The sequence below is a fragment of the Cibotium barometz genome, chromosome 52, assembly GCF_041138505.1.
Source record: "Cibotium barometz isolate CiBa-2024 chromosome 52, ASM4113850v1, whole genome shotgun sequence".
Lineage (NCBI taxonomy): Eukaryota > Viridiplantae > Streptophyta > Polypodiopsida > Cyatheales > Cibotiaceae > Cibotium > Cibotium barometz.
Window position 1 is genome coordinate 39,405,869 of NC_141097.1, and position 25,807 is coordinate 39,431,675.

General features: G+C 49.6%; 1 protein-coding gene across 1 annotated transcript in view; it reads right to left on the reverse strand.

Annotated features, from left to right (window-relative positions):
* The window catches only part of LOC147609100 (cleavage and polyadenylation specificity factor subunit 3-I-like), a 102,998-nt gene that overhangs the window by 44,194 nt on the left and 32,997 nt on the right, over positions 1 to 25,807 (reverse strand). The window contains exon 2 of the mRNA XM_086788249.1: positions 23,212 to 23,309. Coding sequence (XP_086644375.1) covers positions 23,212 to 23,309 — 98 coding nt within the window. The remainder of the gene's footprint in view (positions 1 to 23,211; positions 23,310 to 25,807) is intronic.

Genomic DNA, 25,807 nt, shown 5'->3' on the forward strand with positions numbered 1-25,807 from the left:
CCCATAGGGCTACAAAAGATCCTCTCCTGCTCATAAGAAAAACAGAGCAGTGAACAAAGCAAGGCAGCCTGGGAGACTCTCCCTAGGTGCTGCAAAATACAAGCATCAGTACAAAGAACTGAGGGGCTAAATCATACAATAGGAGGGGGGAAAAGCCAAACAGGTGGCCTGTAATGCCAACGGGGGGATCCCGCGTGTAGGGAATATAAGGGGCCGCTGCGCCAGGTGGTGTGAAAGGCCTGGCGCCGCAAGATCGCCTCATCCGAGTCGCCCCGGATGCGGTCATACTGTCCTCGCAGGGTGTGGATCAATTCCTGCCAAATCCCCCGTACAGTCTCTGCTGGAGGCTCCAGTCTTCCTAGAGCTGGTAGGGTGTTTGGGCTTTCGTTTGTGGCCCTGAACAATCTCCCAGAGTCCCTTGTGTGTGAACCAGACCTTCATCCGTAGCTTCCAGTGATCATAGTTTGAACCACTGAGCTTGTCCTCCTTGCTCGTGCAGGGGGGACCCATGTCTGCCTCAAAGAAGCTATGTCTCAAAAAACCTCTGTAGCTAAGCAATCCACGTGCTCTCTCAAGCACCTTTCCACACGATCCAACTAGGGACTAGTAGCCCCTTCTGAAGATGCAGGCTGGACAGCAGCAAAAGAAACCCAAAACACACCACCGGGAACCTCCTACCAGAAGGGGGAAGGGATCTTGGAGGGAGAAGAGATGATGTCACACTTGTCTGATGCACTTACTGAATTTGAAGCTAGAACTCCTCCACTTGCCTCTGTAGAAGAAAACACAGCCTGGGGGCTGGCCGACAGCAGTAGGAGGGCTTGTAGGTCAAGAAAACGCAGCTAAGAAAGAAAACGCAGCCACTGTTTGAAGGATCTACAACCTGGAGAATCTAGGGAAGCAGAAAACGTAGAGAAGCAGATTGTGCAACAGCCAGAGCCTAAGCGTATGATACCATGAAAGAATGTGCACAAGCGGCAGCAAATAAACATGAGAGAGAGAAAGATTGCAAGCAAGAACAAGAGCTTTATTAGCTTGAGGTTACATAGTACAAGAGCCAGCAAATAGGGCAATGTAAGATGATTGAATGAATAAAAGAGAGAGACTCTTATATACTCGTGCATGAAGCAAGTCGGCTGTAGAAACAAGCCGACAGGACCTCCACGACAGCATTAAGAAGATGCAATATTTTAACAATTACATGGCAAATTAGAGAGATCAGAGCACCCCTTGGAGGATTTCAGAGGGTGCACCTTGCAGAGGGTAAGGGTGATTGGTTTTTGGACACGTGCATGGCACAAAGATCCAGCACCGACCAAGGTGGCCAGAGATAGATTTTGGCAGTTATGGATTTGGGAGTGCCGACCTCTTACCCGGTTGCAGTGGGACCTTGGAGAGTGGACGTGGCATGATCCCACAGCTCGGGTGGAGACTCCGGATGCCCCTTTCTTTGCATACACAGCCCGCAAGATCTAGATGTCGGAGATAGATGACACACCGGCAATAGCAGCACACTGGCAATCACAGGGCCTATCACAGCGCTTCCTTTCAGATTTCTGGAAGAGGCTTTGGGACAGCTTTCGGCCGAGGAAGATCACTCTCTTCCTCTGGTTGACGGCACACAGGAGTCTGGCAGTGGGTACTTGGCTGGCAGTCAGAGGGCGGTCAGCAGCTTGCCTGAGGTGCGGCCACCCCCAGGAGTCTAAACAACATTGCCTTTGGGATTGCCCAAACGCTCAACAGATTTGGCAGCGGATTCTCCGCATCTTTGCTATGGACAGGGCATCAACCCGGATTATCGCTTGGGGTACTGTCGCTTGGGCCACCGAGGCTAGAGCGGTCAAGACTTATGAGGAGGATGGGGGATGCCATGCCCTTCAGGTCTCCCACCATCATATTGCAGTAGTACCAATCACAGCCCCACCTGCAGGTGTTTGGCATCCAGGCTCGTGTCAACACTGGGAGATTTGCAATAGCATAGCAGCCTAGCACATCTGGCGTGCTAGATGTAGCGAGGCGATCGAGGATACCCACACGCCGCCGGCTGAGACCATCACGAGCACATGGCTCGACATCATTCACACCCTCTGCGAAAAGTGGGGGAAGCTACAAGGAGGTTCTCACCGCATAAGAAAGAGGCGGAAAGCCTTCCTGAGACTTTGGAGGCCTGGCCCTTTCCTCACAGATCGAGGCGGTGACCCCATTTGGCACTACAGACCACCTGTGTGGTTGTTTCCCCCCGTCCCCCTTATGAGATAGCCTTCTCCTCATAGAGCGGCCAGCCGCCGGAGAAGAAGCATCTTCCCCCTTATGATCACTTGTTTCCCGCCCTTATATGAGACGAGTTTGTATTCAGCCCTTCGTGGTTGTACTTAGCTCTTTGTGGTTGTTTTCTCTTTAACTAATTGAAGGATCTTTTTCCCAGCAAAAACCATATATACATGCCATAATTATATGCTTTAAAAAATTAATGAATAATAAACTTATTTTAAAAACTTCCCCAAAAATAAAAAACGTTTTTAAAAGTATCAAACTCATATAATACTTCCCGTTTTAAAAACGTCTGGCAACTATGCTCCATTGTGATCGATGGAGTTCGGAGTATGCATACTCTCGCGCTTGGACAAAGTAGTGTCACATGGAGGACAGGATCCGTGCCCACTTGGCATGCCCTTGTTGTCCCAAGACGGATTGTGATTATTCCCCAACTAAACCACCCAAGACTCTTGGAGTGGAGGGCAGTTTCGCTAGTTCCGCCTCGCACAAAGATTGATATGAGGATAGTCTCATGGAACATTCAGGGTTTAGGGGGACCTCAGTGCTTTCAAAGAAGAGGCATCCTCAGAGGAGAGCTTTAGAGAGCTACGGTTGGGGGACCTATTGACATTCTTTTCCTTCAAGAGTATCACTTTTTTGAGGGGCGCACCCGCCAATGCGGGAAGATTTTACCAGGCAGGAATCACACTTTTTGGTCTCCATCCTTCAGCCCTTCAAGGATGTAGGGAGGAGTTTATAATATTTATGCCAATGAGTAGTTTTTGTCGACAATGAGAGAGACTCATGAGTCATAGTTTTTGGCCAGAAAATAGTGGGTTACCATTTTGATTGGAGGGGATTGCGTTGGCTTCCTCAATGTCTATGCCCCAAATGCAGCTACAGGTAGAGCCCTCTTTTGGAGCACAGTCCGACACCAAACCCTTCTCCAAGGCTGACTTTTGGTGCATGGGTGGAGACTTTAACATGATAGAGGCAGCAAAGGACAGACTTGGAGGAGGCACGGCCACAGTCTCAGGAGCAGAGTACTCTACCCAGGAGGAGATGATACTGGCACTTAGGGGACAGGACCCTTGGCATCTTCCAGAGTTTGGACGCAACGTTGGGAGCTTTAGCTTCTCGCGATCGGATAGGAGCACCGGCCACAACCTCTCTAGACTTGACAGGTTTTATGTTGATGAGTGGGCTTGCAGTCGTGGGGGCATGATCGGTATCTTGGCGGGCACTACTTTTTCTAGAGGCAGGACAAGCATGCGAGCTCTAGCATTCTGGACAACCTCATTCAGGACCCCCTGCAACAAGATAGAGCAGATATGGGCGGGACTGGACTTTATTTCAGGCTCTGATGTGTGCACATTGGATGTGGGCCTGGGGAGATCAGCAGTTTCTTACACGAGGCAGCCCATAGCAGATCGGAGGCATTTCGAGAGCTAGAGAGGAGTCAGAGGAGCGGTCAAGCTTCCTTACAGCGGCTCCAGGAGAGTTTCCCAGATAACTCGTGGATTAAGAATCAGCTTGTTGCCGCCCACACGGAGATTAGATCCATAGAGGAGAGGAGGGTGGAGTACAAGTACCATGCTAGAGCTTCATTCTGGACCTAGGCCGACAACAGAGTCACATGGGCTTTCTTTGAGATAGCCGGCCCCCACAAGAGGAGAGACGACATTCGCAGGTTGTGTGGCCAGGATGGAGCTATTGTTTCAGATCCCCCCATGTGAAAGCCCACGGATTTTTTCCGCTCTCTTCTCACTCGTGCCCCATTATCCCCACAGGTGATGGACGCACGCGAGAGGGTCTAGCGGCACATGAGAGAGGTGGTTTCCCCCCTCTTCGGTCCTTTGTATTGACTCCATTTATTGCTGAGGAGCTGGAGAAGGCATTCACAACACTTCCCAGGGGCAAATTCCCGAGCGCAAACAAGCACCCAATCTATTTCTTCTTTCGTCACTTGGACCTCATGGAAGGCCACCTTCGAGCTGCCTTCAATGAATTATGCTCACAGGTGCCATGCCAGAAAGGCTCTCAAAGAGTTTGATACACTTGATTCCTGAGGAAGGTGGTGACAGATTGGAGATCCGACAGTGAAGACCCATCGCTCTTCTAGGGACCGCCCATAAGATCTTGGCCAAGGCCATCAGCAAGAGACTTCAACCTTTCCTCCTTGACTTGATTCATGACACTCATATCGGCTTTGTTCAAGATCGGAGCATTCTAGACAACATCTTCACCTTCTGGGAGGCGACAGCTTCGGCCAGGATGCGGCAAAACAGGACCTCGTAGTGCTACTCCTAGACATTGAAAAAGCTTATGATAGGGTGGATTGGAGCTTCTGGAGAGCACGATGAGCCGGATGGAGTGGATTCATGGGATTTCAGGACTACTCAACCTCGCACAGCCAGGTTCTCGTTCAAGGAGTCCGTGGCGAGAGATTACCCCTTTCTACCTCGGTACAGCAGGGCTGTCCTCTACCACCTAACCTCTTCCTATTCGTCGTCGAGGCCATGAGTAGTTTTCTCTCAACCTAGGAGACCAAGCTTCAGAGGCTGCGTCTCCTCCTCCGCACTCAGGAGGACCTGCTTGACTCAAAGTTCGCAAATGACACAGCACCTTACCTTTCAAGAGATGTGGGGAATATCCAAAGATTCGCACAGGCGATCGAGATCTTTTGTCGTGCATCAGGAGCACAGATCAACTGGCACAAGTCGTGTGGTTTTTGGGTAGGCCCTGCACCCGCCTCGACCTAGCGCCCAGTTGAGGCTTTCCAATGGATCTCGAGGGGCACTCCAGTTCACTATCTTGGATGCCATGTGGGCATTGATATCCCTCCAGAGCAGCAGCTCGCCCCTCTTCTTCTGAGTATTCGAAAGAAGCTTTTATCTTGGAGTTTTGTGAGGCTCTCCCTTGCAGGTAGAGTGGTGGTGGCAAACCAGGTTCTTCTTGCCACCATGTGGTACATCACTTCGCACTGGGCCTTCTCTCGAGCATGTATTGGCCAAGTACAACGGTTGATCCGGAACTTCTTATGGACCAGTAGTGATGGGAGGCTTGCTAGGGCCAAGGTGGCATGGAGAGTGATCATTCAACCACGACATAGGAGGGGGGCTAGGCCTCATTGAGCCCGCTATTCAGAGCCGTGCCCTGACCGGCAAGCTGATTGTTAGAGGACTCCTTCCCAGTGGTGAGCCTTGGAAGGACTTAGGCAAATAGCTCCAATAGCCTCAAAGGAGCAACTTCGACAGCCATTGGTCTAGAACCCCTTGATCCGTTTAGCCAGTAGCCACATGATGGGGGCCCGACCTCATGTATCATGGGGTGCGTTGAGCATAGGACCTACTACAAGGCCCCTTGGAGATTGGATCGCACACAAACAGTTAAACTCGGAGGTGCAGGAGAGACCTAACAAGGATCCGGGGTAGAGATAGGCTCCACGTTGATATCGACTCACCTATTCCTCAGGAGTGGCTAACTCCTATCCCAGACCTGACTCCCCCTGTGTGGCTAGGCATGTTTACCAGGCATGTTATTCTTGTGGCAGTCCATGGAGTGGATGAGGATACTGGTCTGCTCACTTTTTCTATTGGATCCCATGGCAGATTAGAGAGATCCGAGCTCCCCTTAGAGGATTTCAGCGGCTGCACCTTACAGAGGGTGAGGGTGATTGGATTTCAGGCACGGGAGTGGCACATAGACCTACCACCGGCCAAGGTGGCTAGGGAGAGATTCTAGCGGCTATGGATATGGGAGTGCCGACCTCTCACACGCCTTCAGTGGGACTCGGGCGAGTGGACTTGGCATGACCCCACTGATCAGGAGGAGACTCTGGATGCCCCCTTCTTTGCATATACAACGCGGCTAGGTTGCAAGATCCAGATGCCAAAGATTGATGGCACCCTGGCAGGAACAGCACATTGGCAATCACAAGGCCTCTCACAGCGTTTCCTCTCAGATTTTTGGAAGAGGCTTTGGGACAGTTTTCAGCCTAGAAAGATCATCCTCTTTCTTTGGCCGATGGCGCACAGGAGCTTGGCAGTTGGCACTTGGTTGGCAGTTGGAGGCCGGCCGACCGGCAACTTGCACGAGGTGCGGCCACCCTCAGGAGTCTCAACGACATTGTCTTTGGGATTGCCCAAAGGCTCAACAGGTTTGGCAGCGGATTCTCTGCATCTTCACTATGGACACGACATCGACCCAGATCATTACATGGGGCACTATCGCTTGGGCCACAGAGGCTGAGGTGGTCATGGCTACAAGGAGGACGGGGGAGGGCTAGCCCTTTAGGTCTCTCACCACCGCATTTTGGCAATTTTAGTCACATCCCCACCTACAGATCACTAGCGACCAAGCTCATGCCAAAGATGGGAGATTTACACTAACATTGCAGCCTGGCACATATGGCGAGCTTAATGCAGCGAAGCCAGTGAGGGTACCCACACGCCGCCAACAGAGTTTATTAAGAGCATTTGGCTCGATATCATACATACCCTCCGCGGTCAGTGGGGCAAGCTGCAGGGTGAATCTGACTACATGCGAAAGCGGCGGGAAGCTTTGTTGAGGCTCTGACAGCCTGGCCTTTTTATCACTGGCGGAGGTGACCCCACTTGGCATTACAGACCACTTGTGTGGTTGTTCCCCCGCCCCCCCCCCCCCCCCCCCCCCCCCCCCCCCTTGAGACAGCCTTCTCCTCATAGAGCCGCCAGTCGGAGGAGAAGCGTCTCTTTCCCCTCCTTTGAAGGCATGCCACTTGTGCAAGCATGTCGTGCAAACAAGGACTCGACAGAGGAGAGACCTCTCCTTCTCAAGTATAAGATATGTGTCACCACTTCTCTGGTAGACCTCTAGAATGATGTCATGATTGAATACATGTGGAAGGGCTTAAAGTGTGGGCGGACACACTTATAATTTTATAAGTGAGTTCACATCAGGCTGGACTATTTTTAATGAACCAAGGCCAATGATGAGAGATGAGCACCCGGGCACTCCCAAATAGCTCCACGAGTTGCTATTCTGGGTGTGGGAGGGCCAAAGTGGGCAAGCCTTGACTTGTAGAGCACTCATCTGAAAAACGTGGGCTGTTAGGAGCTGTTTGGACAGGAAAAACAGCAAGTTTACTCATTTGCATGAGCTACAGGTGGAGTACATGCCAAGAGCAAGAGTCCCAGGGTTGGCTGGCTGCTATTTCTCTCTCTCTCTCTCTCTCTCTCTCTCTCTACAGGGCTGGCCGACTGCATCTACATGGCTGCAGGCTGTTAGATTTGTTTCCAAAAGCTGGCGCATGGCTGTTGGGACTGTTTTTGTGCTACTCTGCTGAGAACAGAGCTTGGAGGGAGTGAACAGAGCCTCAACAGGAGCTGGCCGACTATTATAAGGGCCATTATTGGCTGTTTTTACAGGTTTGCAGGAGGTTTCTCGCGACGAAACTTGAGCAAACATGTTCCTAGACAAGTACCAAGCCTGGGGATGTGATCTGGTGGAACTTGTGGGTGGCCAATGAGCCAAAACCATGGCTGGTTACTGTTTTGCAAGTTTGGGACAGCACTTTGTTAGAGGGTTGGTGACCGCTCTACCAAAGTATAGGAGTGGTTGGTGATCACTCTACCCTGGTTGGTGGCTGAGGGTATTTCTCCAGGAGCGTTTGGTGATCGCTCAACCTTGGTTGCTGACCGAGGGTGTTGCAACAAGAGTGGTTGGTGACCACTCAACCTTGGTTGGTGACCGAGGAGTAGCAGGAAATGTGTTTACCTATGTTTTCACAGTTGGATAAATTTGGTGTCGGCTGGATGAGGTGCACTCTCCGGGCACCCGCATCTTGTACATATAAATACTTCTGTTGGTAATAAAGATACCTCGCGGGGGGGGGGGGGCGCTGGCCCAACTTCAGCCCCTAGTGCTGTGTCACATGCAAGTTGGTTTATGTTTGCAGGATGTATATGCTCATGTAATGTTTCACAATGATGGTAATCATGTATATGCCAGGAATGGTTGATGTATGTATGCTGTTTTGGTAGTGAATTGGTTCCTTATACACGTGCCCGTTTGTGACAATATGGAGTCCCACCTTGCCTTCCTCAAGGAGTGAGCAACCCTTAGGGGCTTGAAGATCTATTTTGGGGATGATCTTACAGCCCTAAAGGTGGAACAAAGGAAAGTCAACATGGTGCAAGTGAACGCCACCAGGGATGCTAGGAAATGGGTTGTCTATAGGAACAAAAGAGCCCGATACAATAATGATAAAAAATGTGAAAGGAGAGGAAGATCCCCCTCTCAATATGCGGAGGGTGATGGTGAAGGGCCGATGCCGATCCGGTCGCAAAGACGCTCGAGGATGGCCCGGTTGACGGACTTTGTAAGGATGTCTCCATGGTTGTCCGCCGTAGGAATGTACTGGAGTCAGACGGTACCAAGCTCAACCTGTTCCTTGGTAAAATGAAAATGGACACCCACATGCTTGGTACGATTCGAAAAACTAGGATTGCCAACAAGGGCAATCGCACTCTGACTGTCGACGAAGATGATAGAAGCGGTGACAATGGGAACGCACATCTCCGTAAGAAGCTGTCAAAGATACATAGCCTCTGTTGTGGCGTCATAGAGGGCCCAGTATTCGGCCTCAATGGAAGAACCTGCAACGATATCCTGCTTTCTGCTAGACCAAGAGAAAGGGGCAGATCCGAGGGAGTACAAATAACCACCATGAGAACGTCAGGAATCGAAATCACCAGCCCAATCACAGTTTGTGTAACCATGCAAGGTGTCCCCACAACTGTAGTAAAGTCCATACAAATAGGTACCTGCTAGATAGCGAACAACCCTCATTGTTGAACTCCAATGTGGCCCCTTAGGAGCATTGAAATACTGACTTAAAATGGATGTGCAATAGGAGATATCAAGACAAGAATTTGTGAGCCAAATAAGTTCCCCAACCACTTGGCGGTAGGCTCGCTCTTCATGTGGAGGTAAGTCCACTTCCTTTGATAGTTTGATGGTGGGATCCAATGGAGTAGCCACAGGGATAGCACCATCAAGAAAGTAGGAAGTAATGAGTTGGAGACAGTACTTCTGTTGGGACACAAAAATACCATCAGGATGTTGGACCACCTCCATGCCAAGAAAATATGAGAGAAGACCGAGATCAGTCATCTCAAAAGTTCGTCTGAGCTGTGCCATGATATTAACCATTTTGGCTTGATGTGAACCAGAAATAATGAGGTCATCGACATACAGCACTAGGTAGCAAACCATCCCCTAATCAGTGTAAATTTAGATATTGGGGTCACAGTGAGATGGTTGTAAACCTTGGCTGCGAAAAAATTTATCGATGTGATGATACCACGCTCGGGGGGGCTTGCTTATGCCCATAAAGAGCTTTACGCAAGCGAAAGAATTTGTCCTCGAACCCGGAGAGCGGGAAGCCCGGAGGTTGGTCAATGTAGACCTCCTCTTCGAGAATGCCATTTAAAAAAGCACTCTTAACATCCATCTGATAGACTGGCCTTTGTGGTGAGCAACTAGATTGAGTAAAAGACGGATTGTCCTCATTCGAGCAGTGGGTGCAGGTCTCGTCGAAATCAATGCCTTCTTTCTGGCGAAAGCCTTGCACAACAAGCCGAGCTTTGTATTTGTCCAAGGGACCATCGGCTTTAAATTTGGTGCAGAAGATCCATTTGGTTTCAATGACATTATTATTATGAGGGCGATCCACAAGGGACCACGTGCCATTACGGTCAATGCTTTCGAGTTCTAGTTCCATAGCCCGTTTCAAGGATGGAAGTTTGATGGCATCTTTCCACGATGTTGGCTCATCATGCGCCACATAGTATGCGGAAAAGACAGAGGCAAATGAGGCAGGAGGAGCAAGCCTAGTGGACCGACGAGGACCATACAAAGGGCTATCATGGGGAAGCATGCCAAAATCACATATGGTCTATTGGTACCAACGAGGTAAAGGATCCCTGGGTGGCTGTCGGGAGGAGGAAGCCTCCTCGAGAGACGAAGTTGTAGGTGACTGATGGGGTTCATGTGGCACACTCTAAGATTCTTGTTTGGTTGGTATGGGCAGCGGAAGGTGAAGTAAATCTCACTCATCAAAGACAACGTCTCGACGAACGAAAACTTTGTTTGAACTTGGATCAAAAATTTTGTAAGCCTTTGATTCAGAAGAGTAGCCCACAAAAATGAGCAACTCACTCCTTGGCTCAAGCTTGCCCCTTGTGTCATTCGGAGTGTGAGTGTATGCACGACACCCAAAGACACGGAAATGGAAAACGGTTGGTTTTTCGCCCAAAAATGCCTCAAACGGGGTCCTATGGGGAACAGCGACCATGGGGCAACGGTTCAGAAGGTACACCGCAGTGTTGACCGATTTTGACCAAAGGCGTTCAGGCAGCTCAACTGCAAAAAGCATGGAGCATGCCATATCCATCACAGTTCGGTTCTTGCGCTCGACCACTCCATTTTGTGAGGGAGAGATGGTGGAGGTGAGTTGGCATTGAATGCCCAAGTCTTGCAAGAACTTAGTAAATTGATGGGAGATAAACTCACCACCATTGTCATTGCGAGCAATTCCAATTGAGACGCCCATTTGATTAGTGACTAACCGAACCCACGTGGAAAAGTATTGGAAGGCGTTGGATTTATGCGTTCGAAAATATACCCACATCATACATGTACCTTGAATAATCATCAACAATTAGCATGTAGTAGAGAGATCCATTGAAGGAAGGGGTTGGGGATTGGCCACTCAAATCGAAATGAATCAACTTGAGGATTCCCGGAGCACGATGAGTAGCATGTTGTGGGAATAGTGAGCGATGCTCCTTATCCATTTGACATGGCTGGCAGACATCCTTTGTCAGTTTGAGGTTGGGTATGCCTTCAACTAACTGGTCTCGAGATAACTCGTGGAGTGTGTCATAGGGTAGATGACCATAGCAAAAGTGCCATAGTCGTTCAATGTCAGATGGAGCTCAAGTCACATAGGCACGAACCCGATGAAACTCCGAACTATCGGAAGATGGCTCAGATTAAAAAAGTAGACATCCGGTACAAACCCTCCTTCTAAGCGTGACCTCTAGCAACAACAAGACCAGCAGTCTCATCAATTACCTCGACAACTCGCTCGTTGAAGTAAACTCCACGATCGAGTTGGGTCAGCTGGGATACAGAAAGTAAGTTGAGGCCTAAATTAGGACAAGATATACATTGTCCAAGGTAGCCTAGTTGGGGCCTGTGTTAGTGTCAAATAAGACAGTGCCAACAGATTTGATGGGCATCATTGTGTTGTTGCCACATCGAACTTCTCCCTTAGCAGGATGCTCAGAGATGAAAATGTCAGCATTGCGTGCCATATGGTGTGTAGCTCCATTGTCAACTACCCAAGTGACCGGATGACCTCACGGAATAGTTGGGTGGGCCTCAATGATGGGCACAAGAGGATTGTCAAGTAACTGACAAATCTAAATAAAGGCAGAGCCTTTCACACACATATGGCCTCGTCTAGGCCTTTGTTTCTTCTTCCTTCTGGAGGAGTGGCCAGAGTCAACCTTAAATGTGACCTGAGCGATTTTGGCCGAGGGGCCGGGATGAGGTCTAAGGGAAGACCAATCAGACATCCCTTTTGGGGTGGTGAAAGAAACTGACTCGGAAGGGGGGGGAGGGAGGGGGGGGGGGGGGGGGGGGGGGGGGGGGGGCTTGATGTAATATGCGGAAAGCTTCGGAGAAGGATCGGTACTTCAAAACTCAGAAAACAGCACTCTTTTCGCGACGGAATTAACGCACAAAACTGAAAGACGATGTGCAGAAAATAGAGAGAGAAGGGGGAGATGGAGAAGGACACAGTATTGGGTCCCAATTACCCTCTGTAGGGCCCCCACCACGGATGGTGTATTTGCTTTATTAGAATGATGTAAATCTGAAACAAATACAAAGTACTTGACCTTTTCTTGGCTGGAAAACCTGCCCTTGACCTTCAGTCCTTCACCCCTTAGCTTTAGCAAACCCTTGGCTGTCCTGGCCCTTGAATGCTTGGAGCTCTTGGTGAAATATGAGATGGATGAAATGAATTATGACTTGGGCTTTTATACCCCTCCTATCATCCAGTCGGCCTGCTCATAACAGCCCCACGACTGAGTCTTGTAATAAAATGTGTTCACACTTTTAATAAAGTGTTTTTCACACCTGTCCAGCCTGCGCATGACTCTGGGACAGCCCCTGGCTGCTGGGCATGCTGCGCATAGGTGTGGGACTGCCCCCCACACCTGGCCGCCTGCTGTTCTAGGGTTTTTACCCTCTGTCGGCTGCCTGTCCAGAGGCTCTGGAGCTGGCCGCCTGCCCCTCCAGCCCTTGCCTTGGCTGGTGGGCAAAGTCTTGGGCCCCTCCTGGCCCCTTGGGGGTGGTTCTACACCTCCCCCATGCCCATCTAAGTATGCACATGCAAACCCTTGTCTGGGTAGCCCTATGGGCTGACCCCATCTCTACATGCAAACTACATGCCTACAGATGTCTGGCATCCAGTTGCAAACCAGATACACAGCACATCCGACATCATTCCAGAGGGAGACTCACAGCGCGGACTGGCACTGCTTCATGTGCAGGACAATGCACACCTGACCTTGGACTCATGTGCAGGACAATGCACACCTGACCTCGGACGACTGAGATGGATCCCTGGCTGACTCGTCCCGGACTGGGCTCACATGGGACCAGTTCACCATCCCAGGTCCTGCACCTTCTGTACAGAATGTCTACGTGGCATCCAAGTGCGGGATGCACGTGACATCCCCTTCTGCTTAACTTGACGGAAGCTGCATAGCCTCCAAATAATCCGTCAATAAAGCCGGATAGTCTTCAAAGAATTCTTTGTCGAGCCATACCGCTTCATGAGTTCCTCGGTCCTGAAACTTCGTGAGGAACTGTCGTAGTCTTCGGCCTGAGCCATGCTTGAAACGGTGCAGAAGGATCTGTTCTGGAACCATTACCTCAGCTTCATCAATGATGTCTGGTTCCGCTTCGTCTTTGACCTCTGAAGGGGGTGGACCTGCATATGGCTTTAACCAACTAACATGAAATACATCGTGCATAGTCCAACTCGGAGGTAGCTTTAACTGCATAGACACCTCATTAATCTTTTTCCGGATGGGGAATGGTCCGAAGCTCCTGAAAGACAACTTTGGGCATCGCTTGCCCACCTGCTTTAATCTTTGCTTCATAATCCGAAGATATACCCAATCTCCTTCCGAAAACTTCATGTCCCTTCGGTCTTTATTGGCCTGTCGAGTGTAGGCCTCTTGCGCTTTAGCCAATCTGTCTTTGACGGACTCTAAGATCTCCTGGTAAGACTCCGTCACTCTGTTCGCCTCCGGTACTGAAGACGACGTCCTGGTTAACAACGACTGGAAAGGCCTTCCAAACGCTGCCTCATATGGAGTCCTGCCAATAGCTGAAGAAAAAGAGTCATTTAAAACAGCTTGAACTAAAGGCAAAAACGATTCCCACTTACCTTGCTGATCGTGGACATAACACTTCAGCACATCAAAGGCCAACTGGTTGTATATCTCTGTCTGGCCATCTGTCTGTGGGTGGAATGCACTGGAAAAATTCAACTTAGTACCAAAATTATCAAACAATGCCCTCCAAAAATGACTGGTAAACTTGGCATCTCGGTCTGACACTATGGTTCTAGGAATCCCACCAATCGGGTACCAATGCCGAATGAATAGCTGGGCAACATCCTCGGCGGTCACATTGGCCCTGCAAGGAATAAGCATCACAAATTTGCTGAACCTGTCAACAATAGTCAAACACTGTGTATTACGCTTACTCGGACTGGGAGGCAGATTTGTGACAAAGTCCATCGAAATGTCTTGGAAAGGACCCTCAGGAATTGGCAAAGGCTGTAACAACCCTATCTTCTTTCCACGAGGAGCTTTCACCTTTTGACAAATGTCACAGCGTTGTACATAAGTAAACACATCACGCCTCATCTTTGGCCAATAGTATTGCCGTTCTAACTTCTCCAGAGTCGAATTCATGCCCCTATGACCACCTGTAATGGCGTCATGGGCATCATGGAGAAGAGCTGCCCGGAATGATTTCATGACACACAGTCGGCCTTTGTAGTAAAGCCAACCATCGCGTATCAGAAAATGGCATGGTCCTGTGGCATCCAATGCCTGTTCCCACTGAGTACCGAATTCCTCGGAATCCGCGTACGTGTGCTTCATGTCTTCTAGTCCTGTACCAACAAGGTCCAGTCTAGTGGTCTGAATCGCCGATACTTGTCCCTTCCTGCTCAAAGCATCGGCCACTGGATTGGCCTTTCCTGGAAGATACTCAATCATACCACCGAACTGCTGGAATATCTGACTCCAGCGGTGCTGTCGATCACTCCACTGTGCACTGGGCATCGTCTGAATCCAGCGCAATGCCTGATGGTCAGTGCGAACCTCGAAGTCACGGCCATACAAGAAATGTTTCCAATGTTTCAAGGCCTGAATGACTGCTAGGAGTTCACGATCGTAGACTGAGTAATTCTTTTCGGCGGGCAGTAACTTACGAGACATGTAAGCTACTGGATGACCATTCTGTTGCAATACACCTCCAATTGCGATGTTACTCGCATCGGTGATCACCTGAAATGGTTCGTCCCACGAGGCAAGGGCTAAACAAGGCGCTTCTGACAAAGCCACCTTGAGGTTCTGGAATGCCTCCAACGCTCGTGGAGTCATTCGAATCTTTTGCCTCCTTGTTTTCACTCCCTTTAGCAGATCGGTGAGGTCTGCCGAGAGATCGGAAAACTTGTCAATGTGGGTGGAATATGCCTGGCATATACCCACAAATGATCTAATGTCATAAGCAGTCTGAGGTACTTCCCAGTTAACAATCTCGGCCACTTTAGCCGGATCAAGTCGAATGCCTTCGGCACTGATTATATATCCCAAGTAATGTACCTGGAACAGATAAAATTCTGACTTCTTTTCATTGATATAGAGCTCGTTGCTTTCCAGCAACTTAAGGACTTTCTCCACATCAATGTCATGCTGCTCAACTGTAGCTGAAAATATGAGTATGTCGTCCAGAAATATGAACACACACACTCCGATCAACTCCCGGAAAATACGCATCATCATGCGGTTAAATGTAGCTGGGGCGTTCGTCAAACCAAATGGCATGACCACAAATTCATAGTGGGCCCGTTCTGTACGGAAAGCTGTCTTGGGGATGTCCCCCTCAACAATCCGAACCTGGTGGTACCCACTCTTTAAATCCAATTTAGAGAACACCTTAGCTCCATTCAGCCTCTCGAGAATGTAGTCAATTCGAGGCATCGGGAATCGGCTCTTGATAGTCAGCTTGTTGAGTGCACGATAATCGACACACAACCGAGAAGACCCATCTTTCTTCTTGACAAATAAGATCGGTGCTGCAAACGGCGACACGCTGGGGCGGATGAAGCCAGCTTGCAACAATTCTTGGAGTTGGCGGTCCAACTCCGATTCCATTGCCTTCGAAAGGCGATATGGAAACTTGCTCAGGGGTTCCGAGCCTGGGAGGAGGTCAATCTTGTGATCCTCCGGTCTGGACGGGGGAAGCTGGGGAGGGAGACTGTCCCGAAGAAAAATCTTCTGGAACTTTTCATGGAGAACCGAGTACTTCTCGGAAGCACTGGCCACCGTCTGGGCTGTCTGGACGTAAATCATCGCACACTGTGCGCCTTTCCTGACTGCTCGCTTAGCCTGCAAGTGGCTTATGAGCGGAAAGTTTGGAATACCTGGCTCACACTTAATGGTCACAGGGGTGTTTGACACATTCCGATCAATCTGGAACGTGTGCTTGTCCCACTTGACATCAGGAAGGAACTTGTGAAACCACTGGATACCCAAAATTATGTCTGCTCCTACAAGAGGGGCAACCATAAAATCACGCACAAACTCTATGCCCTGAATGACTAATTTAGCACCTAGAGCTTCATACTTGACGCTCGTAGTCATACCTGTGCTAAAACCCTCAACTTGTTTGTCCACCGGAGTGAGCTCGAAACGGGCACGCCTAGCGGCCTCTTCCGTGATCACATCCTCCGTGCTGCCGCTGTCAAACAAGACAACGACTCTCTGGCCACCTATGTAGCCAAAGGACTTGAGCAATTCGTTGCGCTCATACTCCTGGTCATGGGCGCCCTTCTGCTTATCTTCGAGCTCCCGGCTAATAATTGCTCCAACTGAAGCACCGGGGGTTGAAGAACTAGGGGTAGCCACTGGGGTCTGTGTGGGAGCTGTGCTCACCACGGAAGCTGTGGAGGCGGCGGCGGGCTTTCGAGGCTTCTTCGGACAATCCCGAGAAGTATGTCCTTTTGTGTGACAAAAGTAACATCTACCCTCCTTCCTGCACTGAGCAAGCTCCTCAGCACTCAACTTGCCACCTGTCTTGCCTGCCTCCGCTTTCTAGTCTGGAGTAAGCTTAGACGCATTGTTCGAGTTCTTGGAGCCAGAGGCTCCCGGGCTCTGTCCTGGGGAAGACCCCGTCTGGTTCTAGCTTTTGCCCCCCGAGGTGTTAGCCTTGGGAGAAGCCGACTGGGAAGTCTTGGGCTTGCCACCATTGTGTTTCATTTCTGCACTCTGCGCAAGCGAGAGTGCGTCCTCAAAGGTGGCTGGTCTAAACATACGCACCTCCCATTGGATGTGCGTGTCCAAGCCATACAAAAACTGCCCTTTCTTGTCCGCATCAGATAAGCCTAATTGTAGACACAAGGTCGAAATTCTATTGGCAAACTGAAGGACTGGTTGCGCATTCTGACGCGCACCCCTGAACTCGTCTTCGAGTCGCTCAAGGTAGTGGGGCGGTAAAAACCGCTGCTTAAGGTCACGGACGAACTCGTCCCACCCATAAGCTGCCATACCTGATCTGGTGTGGGCGTGAGCCCACTGAGTCCACCAAGGAATGGCCTCACCTTCCAAATACCAACTGGCTAATATCACTTTGTCAATATCTGATTTCCTAACTGCGGCAAAGTAAGCTTCAAATTGATGTAACCATGAATACAGAGTAGTGGGATCGAGTTTACCATTATACTTACTGAAGTTCATTTTCTCGGGAAAATGATTCGAGGGCGCCGCCGGTGTCAATCTGGCGTCCAAAGCTCGGAGGTAACGCTCGTGTTCCACTCGTCGCATGGCTTCGTCTTCTCGTTGTCGAATCTCCAATGCCCGTATCTGCATCTCAAGCAAGGAGCTTGACTGCGGCTGTGACCCCTCGAGAGGGTCCCTGTGACGAGGATCTGGTATCTGGGGTACGGAAGGAGAGGGAGGAGGAGATGGGAGACTTCCGGAGGCTTCCGGAGGCTAAAAACCAACCGTCCTTCGAGGGACAGGAGTCACTCCGAAAGGGGTAGTCCACCGGTGTCTAAAAACCAACCACACGAGCGAAAAAATTTTCTGGTTTTCTTTGTTGAATCTTCGTCCTTGAAGTAGGCTCTGATACCACTGTAATATGCGAAAAGCTTCGGAGAAGGATCGGTACTTCAAAACTCAGAAAACAGCACTCTTTTCGCGACGGAATTAACGCACAAAACTGAAAGACGATGTGCAGAAAATAGAGAGAGAAGGGGGAGATGGAGAAGGACACAGTATTGGGTCCCAATTACCCTCTGTAGGGCCCCCACCACGGATGGTGTATTTGCTTTATTAGAATGATGTAAATCTGAAACAAATACAAAGTACTTGACCTTTTCTTGGCTGGAAAACCTGCCCTTGACCTTCAGTCCTTCACCCCTTAGCTTTAGCAAACCCTTGGCTGTCCTGGCCCTTGAATGCTTGGAGCTCTTGGTGAAATATGAGATGGATGAAATGAATTATGACTTGGGCTTTTATACCCCTCCTATCATCCAGTCGGCCTGCTCATAACAGCCCCACGACTGAGTCTTGTAATAAAATGTGTTCACACTTTAATAAAGTGTTTTTCACACCTGTCCAGCCTGCGCATGACTCTGGGACAGCCCCTGGCTGCTGGGCATGCTGCGCATAGGTGTGGGACTGCCCCCCACACCTGGCCGCCTGCTGTTCTAGGGTTTTTACCCTCTGTCGGCTGCCTGTCCAGAGGCTCTGGAGCTGGCCGACTGCCCCTCCAGCCCTTGCCTTGGCTGGTGGGCAAAGTCTTGGGCCCTCCTGGCCCCTTGGGGGTGGTTCTACACCTCCCCCATGCCCATCTAAGTATGCACATGCAAACCCTTGTCCTGGGGTAGCCCTATGGGCTGACCCCATCTCTACATGCAAACTACATGCCTACAGATGTCTGGCATCCAGTTGCAAACCAGATACACAGCACATCCGACATCATTCCAGAGGGAGACTCACACAAGGACTGGCACTGCTTCATGTGCAGGACAATGCACACCTGACCTTGGACTCATGTGCAGGACAATGCACACCTGACCTCGGACGACTGAGATGGATCCCTGGCTGACTCGTCCCGGACTGGGCTCACATGGGACCAGTTCACCATCCCAGGTCCTGCACCTTCTGTACAGAATGTCTACGTGGCATCCAAGTGCGGGATGCACGTGACACTTGAGCAACCTGCGATATTGGCCGAGGGGCCGAGATGAGGTGTAAGGGAAGACCAATCAAACATCTCTTCTGGGGTGGTGAAAGAAACTAACTGGGAGGGGGGGGGGGGGGGGGGCGCTTGAGCAACCTGACCAGTGGATCGCCACTCAGAGGATCTCCGCCAAGTCGAACCATTGCCTTGTTGCTGGGTCCTTGGCGGGGAGCCCTGCAGAGTAGGTGTTGGATTATTACCCCCTCTTGATCTCCAATTTGAGGCATTGCTACCACCTTGGTTGTTTTGGCGGTTCGAGTTAGTGGTGTTGGAGGTGTTGCCTCTATTTTCCTTGGCTTTAAAAACACACTCATCATCAATATGTCCAGGCATTTGGCAATGAGTGCAAAATCTATTCTTTTTGGGAATATTTTGTCAGTGGGGAATGGGTGTTGAGGCAGGGTTTCCGGAATCAATATTGTTGCCGGGAGGTTAGCCCTAACTACCTGAGTTGCTGTTCCCCTTCCCTTGCTGTCCTTTTTGAGTAGAGGTGGTATTGGACACAAGGGCCCCCTCTTGAGTAGAGGAGGAAGAGGATGACTTCTTGGGATGAAATTGGTCATGCAACCGAGCGAAGCGCAGGAGTTGGCACTCACACTCATATAGGTTAGGCATAGGTTCTAAACGAATGGTCTGTGTGACAAAAGTAAAGAAATTGGGCCGCAACTTGTTTAGTAAAGTGATAACCTGGTCTTCCTGTGACTTGGGAGAACCAGTGGTGGCATACTCGGCGTTAAGGCGCCGGTATTCAGCAACTTTGACGGTCAAGTCATCCCCTTCTTTGATAGAGAAAATTTGAATTTAATGCTTGAGATCAATGCGACGCGTGCGGTCACGTGCGGCATCTCTCTCTGCAAGGTGTGCCCATCTGTCAGAGACATAGGGGAACTGCTAGAGTTGAGAATGAAACTCCAACAGAAGGCCTTGCATGAGCTCCACTATGGCAATGGCATTTCTAGCTTCCCAATGCCTGATGACTTCAAGAGGTGCTAGGGAAGGGTGGGGTTTTGGTTCAAATCCCTTTACTAGATTCCGGGAACCTTGGGAAGTAAAAACCTGTTCCATGAGATTAGCCCAGGTGGTATAATTAGACCCGTTAAAACGATTCTTTTCTGTGAAAGCATTTCTAGACATAGAAACATGAAAGGAAGATGGTGGGGGAGTCCAAGATGGCTAGTGCCTATATTCGAAGTGTAAGGTTTGAGGAGGAAAACCCAAAAATCCACCAAGACCGTCTTAGGTGAAGAACCTATCGAGAGTACTCCATAAGATGGAATATAAGTTTTGGCACTCGGCATAGGTGGAATACCTAGCTGAGGCACAAATCCTTGAGAGGGCAAATAATTAGGAAAAACATTAGCGCCAGAGATGTGTTGGTAAACCACCTGATACCCCGGAATGCTAGGTGGCACCGCAGTGCCAGAGGGCATAGTGCTGAAAGATACCTGGGATGGGTAAAACCCATACGCAAGACCCAAAGGAGGTGCAGTCGGTCATGACTGCACACCAACACTAGTAGGAAAAGACATGGGTTGGGTGGGAGGGTTTTGTGCTTGAAGTTGAGCAGTATTCCAAAACACATTAGGAGCAAGAACAGAAAGTGAATCAGAGGAGAAAACAGTATTACCTCCTTGAATACCAGAAGTCTGAGAGTGAATTGTACTCCTAGACCCTCCTCTATTTGGGTTCACAAAATGCCAAAGATCGAGGGCAGTTGATGGTACCATATGTTGAACTTGTGCTACAGAAGAAGATACCCAAGTAGAGTTAGGAACATACGTACTAAAAGGCACATACGAACCTGACGTGGTCACCGACAGGGTTGATGATGATGGATCTCCGAACGACCGAGGAGGTACGCGTCCTTCCTGAGAAAAAGTCCCATACCGAAGTCCAAGCTGTCGGCTAGAATGAGAAGCAGGGCTCTCCAAATGAGGCTAAAAACCTAGGACCAATGCTGGCACACTGGTTGTAGGCATGTATCCTCCTTTGGAAGTAACGGCTGATGAGCTCGGAGAAGAAAGACCATATGCCAAGGGTGTAAAAGGTGAGTAGGTAAAAATAGGTTGGTCGTCTCCCAATGAAAGACCTCGAATGGGGCTCTCCAGTGAATAAGGAGTCCCATCCTCCGTGTGATCTATATCTAAATAAGGAGAATTAACATCCGGTAAAAAAGGCTGATCCTCCAGAATCATGGGTAGACGATCCATGCTGTGTGCTCTCAAGGTCTTCAATCCTTTTGCTCACGATAGCTCTGATACCATGTGAGGGCAAAAGAGACCAAAGGACCAAATATACAAGAGATCAGAGCAAATCATACAGCATGCAATGGGGATATATATATGTGTGAGATAAAATCCAGTACAGGAGCTCTATGTAAGACTCTGAAGGAGCAGAGAGGGCTGCTGTCCCAAAAACGCAGATAACAGTGCTGAAGCAAGCCTGATGTAAGCGCCGATATACACCTGATGTAAGGCTGACGTGAGCTCAGATGATAAATGCTGAGGTAAGCCTGATGGTGTGCTGAAGTAAACGCTGAAGTACTCCTGATGATGAAACGCTGAGATCAGCCTGATGGTGTGCTGAAGTAAACACAGAAGTACACCTGATGATGAAACGCTGAGATCAGCCCTGATGTAGGCGATGGGAAAACACTGAAGACAGCCCTGGTGTAGGTGACCAATCGAGCAGCAGAAAAACACTGAAAACAGCCCTGGTGTAGGCAGCCAAACCTGCAGCAGAAAAACACTGAAAGTACACCTGATGTAGGTAGCCAGTCCAGCAGAAGAGAATGCAGGGTTTGCACCTGACGTAGGCGGCCTGCACCAGCAGCAGCAACCCAATAGGTAAACGCTGATAGTAGCCCTGATGTAGGTGACCAGCAGAGGAAGTGCTTGTTGTTGTGCTGGCTGCATAAAGATGCGCTTCATATATATAGGTAGAGTGGGTGCTGGTCGGTCAGGAGAGGCAACACGTCGGCCAGCAGATAAAGTTGAATTAAGATGACAAAATAGCCCTTTTAGGCTGGGTAAAATACCCTTTTGGGTATATTTTCACACAAGACTTCAATGCCTGGAAAGCTAGTGTGCAGATAGACCCAAGGGATCTGGGTATTCGAAGCACAGTGAATACATCACTCGATATGGTAGGACCATGCAAGATCTAGCCATTTACAATGGCATGTCTCAGTGAGCTCGGTCCAAGGGCCTCACATGTTTCTCCTACAAAGGAGGGTCAAGCACAATGGAGGTTACTCACATTCAGCTGAGTCCACTTTCATCATGACCTCAACCACATTTACGAGGCTCACCTCAACCAGCCCATTTCCACGCTTGACCTCTCAGCACCCTTTGCCAACCCTCACCTCTCAACTCACATCTCTCCTCCATAAGTCGGCACAAGCCTGATGCCCATCCACAGTCTGTTCCTTGGCTACAGCACCAGTTGGCTTCACAAAGGACAAGCTAGAGACTATGTGGACCTCCGCACCGAGCACTGGGCAAATGGATGGAGATCCTTGACTCCTATCCTAACTCATCTCTTTAATAGGGCTCCTTGTGAAGGTCTTCCCCCTTCCCTGACCAGCCTTACCATAGTCCATATCCATAAAGTAGGAGACCCCCTAGATGCAATTAACTACTGGACAATCATGATTGGCCACACTATATGGGGCAGTTTTGGAGGCTCATGTTAGCTCATGGGTGAAGGGACACCAATTGAGAGCCACCAACCAGGCAGGCTTCAAGAGGAACTATATCACATTTTCACCTCTGGGCAATCATTCAAGAGCCATGAGCACGCAGGCAGCAAGTCTATTGTTCTTTTGTGGACTTCAAGGACACCTTTGACTCAGTTCAACGTCCACGGCTAGTTGCTCGCCTACAAAAGTTGCAGTTGCCCCTGAACAAGGACAAAGGGAAGAAGGTGGCAATTTCTCGCTGCACTTAGCACCCCACGAAAAGGAGGAGAAGAAAAAAAGTGACCATGATGGGGTTCAAGACGGCCTACAGTAGTACTTCAAGCAGCAGAACAAAACACCAGGACAAGCATGTAGTTCAAGAGTAAGGTAGGTAAAACACTTGCCTTCTGCTAATTTGAACTTAGGAATCAGTACCAAACCACCCTTCATTGAAAAAGAGAAAGATTCACTCACAAAAAATATTTGCAATACAAAGAATTATAGTTTTAAGAGAAGATTTTCTCATACACAATATGTGCAATACAAAGGCTTAAAGTTTTAAGGGACTCTGTAAAGAAAACCTGCTATGTTGCTTCAGCCTTTAATAAGTCCAACACGTAGAGGGTAGAAGAACTAGTTGAGATATTAGTGATAAAGCATAAATCACTTACTGAGTAACTAAAAGCACATCAATGGTCGATGGATCAATTTCATCAAAGTAAGGCAATGCAGCCATCCCAGAATATCCCGGATGGATTCCGCAGTCAAACTGGAAATATCACACAGACAATACAGTTAATGCAAATCAACAAGCTGAAATTTATAAAAAAAAGGATGGTCATTAGAATAGACTTCACATTATCTCATAGTTATAACCCAAGAATGTGGGTAAAATAACAATGAGTTGAAGTGAATGCTCCCGGCCTCTAACATAAAAAAATAGCTTTTCTTGAACATCTCCCAATCAAGGTCAACCTTTTGATTTTTCTACTTATCACGTATGTAATTTTTCATTATACAAACACATTAAAAATTCAAGAAAGCCTTTCAACATTGATGACCATGACAACCAACAATCTGGTTCCCTCTGATGAGACCTTAAGACATTTCTTCTTTTTTTTCCAAGAAAAGATCCTTCATTAGTCAAAAGAAAACATGTGTGTAATGCACACTGCAACCTTCGAGAGGAAACTAAGTACAATGGACCCTCATGTAAGATCTAAAAACCAGTGAACACAAAGGAGGGGGAGCTTCCTCTCCATCTGGCCACACTCCGAGGGAGGCTCCTTTGGGAGAAGGGGCAGATAAAGCCAGAGAGTGAAGAAAGAGCCCAGGCTCCAAGTGTGCAAAAAGGTTGTGTGACGCTACTGCATTTGATCCAAGTCACTGAGGAGGTGCTCTCATCGCCCACAAAGGGTGTGGATGATGTCTGTCTGAATGAAGTGGATAGTCTCCACCGGCAAGAAGGTGACAAATCCATGCTGCATCAAGCATGCCAAATGTGCCAAGCCACCATGCTGCTGATAAATTCATGTCTCTGGCTCAACGGGCTTTTTTGATCCACTGCAGCATCGAAACCGAGGAGGCAGGGATGGCCAAGATCTGAGAGTGAGCTCGAGGGCAAGACCCGTGCTATCCTTGTGAGTAGAGCTGCCCCCACCTCTATAACCCAAGAAATCACAACCCACATAACGAAACAGGGAGTGAACCCTCCACCAAACCTGCCTTCATGCAATCCCAAAGGCAGTTGCGCTATGGCTCCCAAAGGGCACCACACCAGTGTCATGCAGCTGGACAATCGCCAATGGCTAACCATATGCCCGCCGCACCGCTGAAATGAGCAAGCAGCCATGGAAGAGGGTAATTTCTGAGGCTGAAAACTATCCTAGAGGCCGATGCCAAAAGTCCAAGAGAAACGAGAGTAGATGCCCTTGGCCTGCCTATAGGAGCAGCTGCTGAGGTGCCATCTATCTCTTACGACAAAATGCGGTGGCTAAACCTCACTGAGTACTGAAAGAAGTAGACGCCAAAAAGCCTATGGCCAAATGGTTGGGCCCTGCCATAACCACTCCCTTGACACTGAAGTTGGGCAAGGGGGCAATTCTCCCAAGACCATAGACACCACGACATATCCTCAGCCACCTCATAAGGGGAGGGATCAATGTGCCATCTGCGATCGAGGAGAGCCATATCCTTGCCTGCTTAGAACAGGAGGGATGATTCTCCAAGAGAGATCCAAGCTAGGCTATAACCAGCTCTAGTTGCAAACTACAAAGGCCATGTGTTGTTTTTGGGGCTTGGGGGTTGGGTTGTTGTTGTTGTTGTTGGGGGGGGTGGGGGGGGTGGGCGGGGGTTGTCTCCTCTCCCTTGGCACAGGTTGCCAAGGGGATGCCATGTCAAGAGAGGCGACGGGGGTTTGTCTCCTCTCCCTTGGCACGGGTTGCCAAGGGGATGCCATGTCAAGAGAGAGGAGACCCCTGTCAGATCCGGAGGCAATGTCAAGGCTATCAATGAGCACCCCACTGAAGGCCTACAAGCCTCTCTTGATCTAAGGGAGGAGGTGTCAAAATGCGCAGCGGAATACTAACGCACGTAGGAGACGCATCACCATCAAGCTCCACGAACACCCCCAACGGGCACTGCAGCATCCCTCCACTGGGCTCCCATCTCCCGGTGAGCTACCTCCCAAAACACTGGCCGGAGGAGATGATTATAACAAGGTGCCACTCTAGCCTATATATGGCTCTTCAACTTCCCATGCTTCCACTTATGGGATAATCCAAGGCACCTTCTGGCCATAGATCACACGCTCGAAATCGCCAACCTTCCAACACCCTCCCTCGATTCGAGCTCCGCAAGCCACCGAGGCGCGAGGGGGTCGCCCAGGACCACACACGCCTGAGCCGCCCAGGACCACACATGCCCGGGCTCTGATACCATGTCAGAATGCGCAGTGGAATACTAACGCATGTAGGAGACGCATCACCATCGAGCTCCACGAACACCCCCAACGGGCCCTGCAGCATCCCTCCACTAGGCTCCCATCTCCCGGTGAGCTGCCTCCCAAAACGCCGGCCGGAGGAGATGATTATGACAAGGTGCCACTCTAGCCTATATATGGCTCTTCAACTTCCCATGCTTCCACTTATGGGATAATCCAAGGCACCTTCTAGCCATAGATCACATGCTCAAAATCACCAACCTTCCAACAGGAGGGACCTCGTGGAATGAATTGTAGCCATGAGCCTAACGTATGGGCCAGACCCG